This window comes from Lacerta agilis, chromosome 14 (genome assembly GCF_009819535.1).
Source record: "Lacerta agilis isolate rLacAgi1 chromosome 14, rLacAgi1.pri, whole genome shotgun sequence".
Classification (NCBI taxonomy): Eukaryota; Metazoa; Chordata; class Lepidosauria; order Squamata; family Lacertidae; genus Lacerta; species Lacerta agilis.
Window position 1 is genome coordinate 17,627,956 of NC_046325.1, and position 11,080 is coordinate 17,639,035.

At 46.5% G+C, this 11,080-nt stretch overlaps 1 protein-coding gene across 10 annotated transcripts in view; it reads left to right on the forward strand.

The window, feature by feature from the left end:
* Window positions 1–10,613, forward strand: part of PPP6R1 (protein phosphatase 6 regulatory subunit 1) — a 50,350-nt gene extending 39,737 nt beyond the window's left edge. For 4 of the 10 annotated variants that reach the window (XM_033171080.1, XM_033171087.1, XM_033171085.1 and 1 more), the window contains 6 exons: window positions 2,030–2,181; window positions 2,630–2,804; window positions 3,844–3,926; window positions 5,239–5,335; window positions 7,445–7,570; window positions 7,926–10,613. In XM_033171080.1, the coding sequence (XP_033026971.1) occupies window positions 2,030–2,181; window positions 2,630–2,804; window positions 3,844–3,926; window positions 5,239–5,335; window positions 7,445–7,570; window positions 7,926–7,929 (637 nt within the window). In that variant the 3' untranslated portion in view covers window positions 7,930–10,613. Of the gene's footprint in view, window positions 1–2,029; window positions 2,182–2,629; window positions 2,805–3,843; window positions 3,927–5,238; window positions 5,336–7,444; window positions 7,575–7,925 lie in introns of those variants that run through there. The other 6 variants (XM_033171083.1, XM_033171088.1, XM_033171089.1 and 3 more) reach the window with 3 other exon arrangements.
* The last annotated feature ends 467 nt before the right edge of the window (window positions 10,614–11,080 follow it).

Consider the following 11,080-nt stretch of genomic DNA (forward strand, 5'->3'; position numbering starts at 1 on the left):
ATTTATTTATTTATTTATTTATTTAATTTATATACCGCCCTATACCCGGGGGTCTCTGGGCAGTCCACAGAATAAAATCAAGATATAAAACCACAAAATACATAATAAAAATAAAAACAACAACCCAATAGCCCTCCCCCTCCCCCAAAAAAACACATTTTAAAAGGGTATAGGATGTCAATCAGATCAACCAAAGGCATGGTTAAAAAGGAACATTTTTGCCTGGCCTAAAGGTGTATAATGAAGGCGCCAGGCAAACTTCCCTGGGAAGAGCATTCCACAGACGGGGAGCCACTGCAGAGAAGGCCCGTCCTCGTCAATGAACTAATGTCATTGAACTCATATTTCTCCTGCTTTGACTCCTATAAAATTAGCTTTCAATGTATTGTTATGTCCTGTGTAAAGTGCACTTTTCTCAGTTGTCTTCCTGTTCTTTCCCCTCCCCTTTTGTGTCCTGTCTCTTTAAATCAGCCTTCGGCCATGCTGGCTGGGACTGATGGGAGTTGTAGTCCCCAAACATCTAGAGGGCACCAGGTTGGTGAAGACTGCTTTAGTTAGACTCTTTAGGCTTGCTGTGATGGGGCTTTCTGCTCATAGGGAAGGGGCATCCTCAAATGGAGGAGCAGCTCTCTCCCACCCGCTTACCTAGGCAGGAATTCTAGAAGCTGCTTTCTCTTTCTTTCGCAAGTCTGCTTTATTACCTAGTTTTAATTCGTTCGGTCAAGGAATAAGGCGGCTACTTCGTGGCTTTCCAAAGCCCACAAGGGCTACATTTCTACAAAGCCTTTTCTCCTTCTGCCAGGGACTGGCTGGTTTCTAATTTGTAATTTGTACAGTACTCAGTACAGCCTAAATTGCTTAATAATTTATAGCACTATTATTAGTAGTAATGAAATCCTGTACTGTGATGAATTGGTGTACAGTATTTGCCCCTTTCTTCTAAACATACATGGCCAGTCTTTTAAGTCTGCTGCTCCCCACTCCTATTTCCCAGCCGATATTTGTCCCCGTGAAGATGGTCTCTTGTTTTATGCCAATTATATGTTCCTTTGGGGATCTGTTGCTTTTCCCTGCTTACGCTAATACTGAAGGCCAGGTTTTACAGTCTCTGCTCTTTCGGTTTTGTTCTTTTTCTCTTTTTGCATTTTTCTCTTTTTGCATTTGTCCCTGAATGAGACACCCTGTTTTGTTGCCTACATCTTATAAAAGCCCTTTGGGTATCCTGCTTTCTCTCTCTCTTTCTCTCTGTACTTTAGGAACCTATTGGAGGAGTAGGCAACAGACTTTCCTTCAGATGTTGTAAACTTTAACTGCCATCAGCCCCAGCTAGCATGGCCAATGGTATAACAGATGATGGGAGCTGCTATCCAAAACAGCTGGACCAGCCACTGCTTTACACCCCTTCTCCATTAGCATTTCCAAATGCATTGGCTTTTTTGAGGCCAGTCTTGGCATTGCCAGAAATTAACTTCCTGAATTTGATTCATGAATTTTCTACCATTGCCAGTTCATTGGGATTTTGCTAGCTAGATCTAAGATTTTTTCTTTTCATCAGCTACATCTAGGAATTTCTCTTAATAGCCCCCCCATTACTTTATCCTATAAGATTGTTTTCATTCCATTCACTTGTGAAGAAAAGAACTGTTCTCCTTCTCAGCCCTGGTCTCTTTCATTCCTCTCTCCTCCTGGCATTTCAGTTAGTGCCTGAAGGGTGTCTGGCAGCATACGGGTTGCATAGTGAGGGACCCAGGCTGAATCCTACGAACCTCCTGGGAAAAGTACCTTGTGTAGCAGGGGTAGGAGCCCAAGACCTAGGGAGAGCTGCTGCCAGTCAAGAGTAGGTGAATACTGGGTTAGAGGGACTCGGTGTCATCTTCGTATGAGGCAGCTTCATGTGTTTCTGGTGTGGAGAGTGGTAATATCTCCCATTTGTCCAACAGGGTTGAGATAGAGAAACTTGCCTGCTGTGCGCATGATCTGAAATCTCTCTTTTCCTTTCTTCCCCTCCCCCCCCCCTTTTCGTTTTAAGCAGGAGCCTTGGCAGCACAGATAGTGAGGACAGTGAAGATTCGGAAGAGGGAGAAGGAGGCGAGGAGGAAGATCCCGGTGGGGGAGATGGAGATGCCACACATGTCAGCAACGGTTGCGGTGAACAGACGGAGGTGGAGAGAACATTAGGAGGTCAGGGCTCCAGAGAGACCCATGTGGTCCGAGCGGGGGATTTGGTAGAGGGTGAAAGGGAGGCTTGTCACATCTGCCTATTGACTTGGGGGTGCTCTGCTACAAATAAGGAACAGCAGAATCCACCACGGACAAGCTTTGGGAGGGGGAGGGGGGAGCAGCATGCCAATTCTTGGCCACATGGGGGGAAAAATTATCTGACACTAGAGGATTTGGTAATTCAAGCAGGAGAGTGATAGATTGTGCCTTGGTCTTCCTGCCATTTTCCTTGTGTGATCTCTCTCTCTCTCTCTCTCTCTCTCTCTCTCTCTCTCTCTCTCTCTCACACACACACACACACACACACCACTTTTATGTGATTATCAGTATCTGGGAAAGATAGAGATTTCAAGGCCTGGGTTGTATCACTGGTTAGATCTGACCTCCTTTTCTAATCTGTTCTTCCCAGATCCTGACTGGGCAGATAGCCCCTCTGATCCTTCCTCGGAATCTATGGTGTCTTCGCAGCCTGTGACAGCTGACACAGGAGCAGCAGTGTGGGATCGGCCCAACTCAGATGCCTCCTGCCCCACCACAGATAAGAACTGGGCCTCATTTGCAGAACCCCATATACAGCAAGAGAGGTGAGGCCTTGGAAGGCTTTACCTGTTTGAGACCAGCTGGATGTTCAGAGCAGGAGACTATTTGGGCGTCGGAGGGAGATAATGAACCGACCGAGCCATTAGAAGTCACTGGGGAGGCTGGTACTGAGGTAGATGGGTCTGAGGCATCAACACCTGAACATCTCTTGCTAAAGCATCTCTGACTGCCCATACGTTACTTGGCCAAGTTGAAGCTTCTTGTGTTAATATACAAAGCCCTGGACAAGTTGGGTTCAGGATACCTTAAGGGCTGCCTGAGCCCTTATAGGCCAGCTTGTTCACCAAGATCATCTGAAGGAGCATTGTTAGTTGACCCTGCATTACAGAGGCCTAACTGGCTTCAATTGGAACTTGGGTTCCCAAACTGTGCTCCATGATCTGCTAGCGTCCTGCGAGCCTCATTCGGGTGGTCCTGCAGCAGGGCTGTAAATTTGTGGTTGAAGACAGGAGATGGACATTCATTGCATTACATATTCATATTGATTTTTCGTTGTATTTTTATTGCTTTTTTTAGTTCTTACATCGTGTCACAATTTGAATTCTGTGGAATTTAAATCATTAATACAATAAAATATAATCTGTAAGAAATAAAGGAACTACGAAAATACAGCGAAAAATCAGCCGACATTACAATTGCTACAACAGGCAGAAAAATCATTAAGTGGCCCACCACAGCACTCAGCAATTTTCAAATGGTATGTGGGAGGAAAAAATGGGAACCAGGAATCAGTTCATTAATGTTTCCTGCCCCATGCTGTGGGACCCTCTTCCAGCAGAGATTAGGTAGGCATTTACCATGTTGAATTTTCAGGTATGCAACTGTTCCAGCTTCCTTCGTTAGACAGTCATTTTAGTGATTATTTTGCATTTTTTCTATCTTGTTTTGTTTTCTTGTTCTTGCATATATTGTGCACAGCTTTGATACTTTACGAGTTGGAGGCATACAACTAAACTGAAATTAAAGAAGGGTCTTTATTCTCTCCCTAACCCCACCTGATGATTTTATCCTTTTGGCCTCCAGGCCCCCCAAAGCACTTGTGGACCCTGCTTCCCCTGCAGCCCCCCCTCAGGAAGCGACGCAAAGCAATGTATCCGCAGCAGGAGGTGAGTGGCGACCTACATCTTCTGAAACGGGATGGCATCCAGAATATGAGGTGTTGAGTCTTCTCTTCCCTCCCACACAGCTATTCTTCTCCACACTCCTTGGCACCTGCTGGTTTGCGTACTGTGAAATGGTTTCCCTTACTGTTGCAAACATGCGAGCGCTCGAGCAACACATTTTCTTAGGTAGCTCACCCAAACGTTTCTGCAGACTCAGTCCCTCACTTTGCCCCTTTTGGAGGGGAAAGACATTTGGAATGTGTGTGTTTGGCCAGCCAGTCCATTCCGTAGGATGGTGGCACTGGGGCCTGGCTGCTGGCAGTTTGACTTCTGTGGCCTAAATAAAATCTGTGGTTGGCTGTTCTTGCTCTGTGTTAATAGAAGTGGCTGCTCTTACCTAGGGCATCGCCCAGATGATCCCATTAACCTAAAATACATTTCCTTCCTACCTACCTCCAAATGAAAAAATAAAGTTCTGGTGACCACAGCAGTCACCTTGTGCCTGGTTAGTGCTATAGGGCCCCAATTGGCTGGAAAACTTCAGGGGTGGGAGAGCAGGGGTCCTGGAGGAGACATAGCTCCCATGGTCCTTGTTAGGCAACCAACCACTCATTCCTTCAGGTTTCTCCTTCCTCTCTTTTCCCCTCCCCTTTGTCAACGAGGGATTTCTGTCCTTCTCCACAAACGACTATAAGGCGACAGTAGCAATATAGACATAGAACAGCCCAGCAGTAGAGAGGGGACAGTTCAGAGTAATGGACCCTTCCCTTAGCATCTCAATCAGTTGGTTAGGATGAGAGAGCAACTTGCCCGTGTCTTTCCAGTGAGCTTCATACCTTGAGCAGGGAGGGTTTTGGACCTGGGCTTCCCACATCAGAGCCCATCTTTCTAACCTTTGCGCCACTCCTTCTCCACCCTAAGCCACTTCCCCTGATGACCAGCCCACTGGGACTCCAGGAGTTTCTTCAGCACATTCTTTTGTGCAGCTGTGGGAGTTTGCTGCCACCTAGTCATGTGAGCTTCCTTAAACACCCAGTGTCTATGGTGCCTTCTGCTTTGCTACTGTGTGTACCTAGTACATATGAATGCAAGAACCCCCCCCCCGAGGGGGGGGGATGCGGGTGGTTTATGCCTGGAAGCTCAGAAATAGCAGCTCCGTAGAGGGGAGGTTTACAGCAGTTGAGTGGGGTTTGGGTTTCATACGTAACCCTTTCTGAGCCTGTCTGCTGCCTCTGAACGTGTTGCACCCGTCACCATTTATCCACTTACTAATGAACTTCTTCCCCTCTTTTTCTCCCCAACCCCACCCCTGCAGAAACCTCTAGTGTTCAACAGGAACCTCCCACTCCAGACACAGGCCCCCCAGAAGGGGGTGACCCACCAAATCCCGTCACCATGACAACAGTAGCCAGGTAAGATGGGTAGGTGTGATCCAGAGGTCCCCGAACTAAGGTCCGGGGGCCGGATGCGGCCCAATCGCCTTCTAAATGCGGCCCGTGGACGGTTCGGGAATCAGCATGTTTTTACATGAGTAGAATGTGTGCTTTTATTTAAAATGCATCTCTGGGTTATTTGTGGAGCATAGGAATTCGTTCATATTTTGTTTTTTTTCAAAATATAGTCTGGTCCCCCACAAGGTCTGAGGGACAGTGGACCAGCCCCCTGCTGAAAAAGTTTGCTGACCCCTGGTGTGATCTGTGACACAGATGGCTCTTGGCTCCCCTGAAAGGTTGCTAAGGGATAGGCACCCGATTTTTAAGATGAATAAGTACAGTAATATCAACAAAATGCTCCAAAACTTGCCAGGTATATTGGAAGTGTATTAAAATATATATCTGTGTGTGTAGACACGTATGTAAAACACACACACACACAGTCTAGTTGGTGGAGTTAAAACATTTTTTAAAATAACCAGCCTTTGACATTGATGGTTGGCGTGGTAAATGTTATTCTGCCCTCTAGCAAGCAGGGCACATGGATCTAGTAATGATCCTACTTCTGAAAAACAGATGAGAAAGGAACCACAACCCCAGGCTTGGGTAGCACAGCAAACCAGGCCACTGCTTGTTTTCCCAGCAGCATGGCAGGGGCAGAGGATTTCAGCAACAGGCACCAGCACACTACTCATTCACATTAAACCATAGATTGCTGTAACATGTGAACCACCACACTGTTACAGATTTGGGAAGCTTGGCCCTTTTAAAGCAGGTGATTTTGAAACTTTCCTTTTCAGTCAGGCTTTTCATGACTAGGACTTGGGGAAGAAGAGGGAAGGAACTGTCTTGTTATGCTGGTTCTGATTTTTATCTGGTCCTTTTTTTGTTGCATTATCCGCATTGCTGAATTTGAACTGTATTCCACCGGGAGAATTATTTTGTGATTTGAAAAGCAGGTTAAGATGGACCTAGAGAATAAGTACATGTTAGAGGGCTGCAACCTTGAATGACTGGTGTGAAGGAAATGTTGCCTCTTAATCTGACTTGAGGGGATGGGGCAGAGGTTATTGACACCTTGTCAGTATCCTTTTGTAGTCCTTTTATTCTCTTTCAGTAGTATTCCCTGGGAACCAGGGTGGATGTGATTTAAATCAGATTTTAAATCACTAGTCAGTAAGACTTGATTTAAATCATTTATTTACAGAAAGACTCATTCTTGCTGGTATAATCTTAATATTTACAACCAAGTGAAGGTTTCATTTTTGGAATAATAAATTTTCAGAGTGGTTTTTACAGTTATATCAAAAATTACTGGTTTGGCTATACTATTAGAAATACATAGACAGATAATTATGAAATTATTGTGAGATTTACTAAGATAAACGGTTTATATTTGGACAACTTTTCTGCTGTACTTTATTGGAAGGAGGAAAATAATCATTTCCTTAGTAACAATTTAACTAAAACAATAACATTATAGCATATGTATCCATGTTTGTTAACAGATGTGGTTTAAACATTTATTTATTTTTTAAACAGACTGAGTTTTAGCACACATGAAAAACTTAAAACAATTCCTTATTTCCTGATGAATAGCCTTTGGACTATAATGTAACTTAAATAGAAATCTATCTTTAGGAAGATAAGCATTTTATTTTAAAAATCCAATTTAAATAAAAAACATTTGATTTTTTTAATTGATTTTTTTAAATAAAAAAATTGAAAAATCATTGATTTTTATCCACCCTGCTGGGAACCATTAATTTCTGCAGGAGAAACACAGCCTGTTGAGGCAACGAAACAGATATAGGGGCCATTTTCCTTGTGTGATCTCTCTCTCCCCCCCCCCCCCCCACATTTATGTGATCATCAGTATCTGGGAAAGGTAGAGATTTCAAGCCCTGGGTTGTATCACTGGTTAGATCCGACCTCCTTTTCTAATCTGATTGTGAGAACAGTGTGTGTCATGTGAAATTTGACACTCGTTTCCAACATTTGTGTGGTGTGACCAGGCCACGGCTGGGGGGGGGGGGCGGGAATGCTTCACTCCTGCTCTGCCACCAGTTCCCTTTCTTTTTTCCTCAGCAGCACAGTAGAGCCTCCCCCAACTACCTCTGATTCCGCCCAGCCGCTCCAGGGGACAACAGAGACTCCGCAACCCCAGCACAGCAGCTCCCAACAGACAGAAGAGCAGCAGCAGCCGGCAACCAGGTGAGGAACTGCATGTAGGTAAGAGGAGATGAGCCTACGAACTGCTCATTGCTCTGCCGGGATGTAGGAAAGGTGGCATCTGGGTTGGGAGTCCTTGGGTCACAGAAGAGGGTGGGATTCCCCTACAGAACCTCTCTTCTGCTTTGGCAGCCATGAGAACGAGAAGCTCGCTCTTGCTATTTAATAGCGAAAGGAGATGCTGAATTCCGCACGTGATGTAAAACTCCTGGATTGTGCAGCTAGCTGCTCCTTCCCTCCTGCGGGAATAACCGCATTCCTCCTTAACATGACATGTGTAAGCTGTGTAGACGAAATAGTTAATATGCACTCACACCCCGTCCTTATCTTTCCCCAGATAAAGCCTCTCCGTGGGTCTCGTCACTGGGGAAGGCCCACAGCTGCTTGCTCGAACAAGTCCATTTTGCCAGGGACTGTCCCCAGTCCTTCCGGTGCCTTCACCCCTGTGGGCAGGTGGGGGGGTGGGCAGAAGAGAAAGCAGCAAGGGGCAGCGAAAGAGCCCAGCCTCTCCCCCTATCCCACCCCGAGCAATCACTGAAGAAACCAGGACCTGGTACCGACGAGCACCTGCGAGAGAAACGGATGTGCGTTCCAAGCGCAAAAGCATCTTCTTCCTCCTCCTGGCCCGTTGGTTGGCACAGCCCAGCAAGAGTGCCTCTCCCCCAGGAATTCTGCAGGGCAAGGGGGGGATCTGTCTCTCCTCCTTTGAGCTCTTTCCCCTACGACCCCGCCCTCCCAGTATGCATACATACACACTGCTGCACTGAGCAAAACCTGTCTGTTTTGATGCAATTAAATTTTATGCTTATATCGTACCAGAGGTCTTCTGATGGGGGGGGGCGGGTAACACTGAATAGGGCGGGGAGGAAAAACACCACCAAGCAACAATCTCGCCCCTGTTTTTGAGGGCTCTTCCTCTTCCTGACAGCCACACCTGCAAGCACAAGTCTGCCACATCTCCTCTCTCCCCAGCCCCCTGTCTCCAAATTTGCCCACAGGGTGGCAGGTCAGATTAGCATGGCAGAATTATCTCACAGGGCAAAGAAGGATTGGGAAGTTGCCTAAAGCGGCTTCTCTGAAGACCACTGCCTCAAGTAGGTTTAGGAAGGGCTGTGAGGGGGGTGTGGTCGTGTGAGAGCGGCTGCGTTTGTCCTTTGCACGCTGGGATGAAATCCTGATATTTCTGCCCTCGTGACGCTTGTTTGAAGCTAATATCCAAGAGGAAGCAATGGGTGGCCAAGGAGAGGGAGGCAGAGCCAGCTTTCCTTGTCTCCTGGCTGAAAATAGTTGCTTCTGTTCCCCACCTGCCTCCCCAAACATCACCATCAGTTTGGGGTTCTTCAACCAGTGTACTCAGTAAAAAGGATTTTTAGGAGAGATGTTTGCGTACAACCATGTGAAATCTGGATTGACCCTAAAGTTTCCATCATTTTGATTCTCCTGCTGTCAACATACGTCCACCAGCTCACTGAGATTTAAGCTGGACCTCCTCCCAGTGGATTTTGCCTTCCCCATCACTTTCCTTCCAGCATTGGTTTGTTTCCTTATCACTGTTAAAGAGCTCCACAGGAAGTCCACAGTCTCTCCTGCAGATCCAAGCAGCAGCATGGTGGGGAGGGGAAGCGCGATACCCTGTCATAGCATCTTCCCTCCCATGGCAGTGGTTCTTGAAAAAAGACATCGGGGGGGGGGGGGAATGATACCCATGCCAGCAGCATGTGTTCTATAGTTGGTATTTGGAAATGATCCTTAGCCCTAAGCAGCCCCATTGTGATTTCAGAAACCCCACCAGTCTCCAACAGGGAGTTTGTCCGTGAATATTGACTTGTCCTTCAGCTTCATTGTGGCTAATCGACAGACACCAACCGCACATTAACAGATAAAAGTTGACGGCTGCATTTTGGCCCACGTCCTCGCTGCTCCTAACTGCAGCAACCACTGGATCCAAATATTGCAATCTTTTCCCTCGGGAGTCATCAGAAACGTGGAGGGTTTCTTTCTCTGGGGTTATGTGGTGGGATTCACCTTGCAGAACTGCAGTAAGTGCATTGTAGAAAAGTAACTTTAGATCCCCAGTTTATTCCCCCTGCATCCCTGAATCTGTTTGGGTTGTGTGGGTGGGGTTTTCTGCCCCCCTCCACCTACTTAAAACCAAATTTTCCTGCCTCTTTGAGAGTTCTGGCTTAGAGTCCTGAACTTCACAACACAAAAGACCAAAATGACCCTAGTAGAATATCCTAGGGACCTATCTTGCAGCCTCCCCTTCTCCATAATCCTTGTTGCAAAGAGAAATGCCCCCCTGCTTCCCAGTTACACTCCCTTGAAGGCCAAGGAGCTCTTATTCTTACCCCAACCAGATCCTGCTCCTCTTCACTTGGGGCTCCTAGAAACAGGATTTTCCACCAAAGGCCTCAAAATTACTGCTTTCTCTCTCTCTCTCTTCTGGCCTCCCATCCAGCTGTTGACGTGCTTTGGACTTTTCTGTAGCTCCTTTTTATAGTGTTTAAAGGAAAAACAAAAACTCACTGCCTCACCCTTGCCTCTGACTACAGAATTGGGACAAGAGCATTGCAAAAAAAAAGTTCAGCCAAGAACACCTTGAGATTTGGATGGGTACGTAACACCAGTGCCCCGTGGGGCTCGGTGTTTGTGTGTGGGGGTGGCAATAAGATCTAATATCAAGGTTTGTAGAGGTCTGATTCGGGACATTGAGCGTGGTAGGAAGCGAAGTCACGGTGGAGGGACCTTTCCCTTGCGTAAGCACTAAGCACCCTTCACCCCACCTCTTTACTTCCAGGTGGTCAGTAAATTGTACCCTTTCCCCCATCTCTCCCTTTCCTCTTTCTCCCACCCCCATATAAGTGGCAATATTTCTTGAAGCTCTTAATCCACAAAGGACGGAAGTGGCCTTTCGCGTCGTCTGCGTCATGCCATGTTCATGCCATGTCAGTAATTTCTTTTTTTTCTTTTTCCCTGTGTGTGTGTATGTGTGTGTTCTGTTTGAATAAAGAGATTCTATGGCCGTGATAGACTTGGCTCTCTGTGTTTTTCTATGAAATAATAGTTCCTTAGCTGCCTCTTCCTGCTCCATGTGTCACACCCCCTCCCCCCAAAAAACCCACCAATGGTAGAGTCCTGATGTTACAGAATGGACTGTACTACCAATATAGGAAGCCACCATAGAAGGAGTTGTTTTACCTATTACCACCTATTTTCTTCCAAGGTGCTCAAAGTGGTGTACGTGGTGGTACTCCTCATTTCATTCTCACGACAATATCGCGAGGTAGGTTAGGCTCAGAGATGGCGACTGGCCCAAAGGTCACCCAGGGAGCTTCGTGGCTGAGTGGGGATTTGAACCCTGTTTGCCCAGGTCTTAGTCCAACACACTAACCATTATGCCACACTGGACCACTGGTCATTAAAGCTCAGTATTGTCTACACCAGCCTTTCCTAAACACCTGGAAGGCAGCAGACTGAAGATGCCTAGTCTGC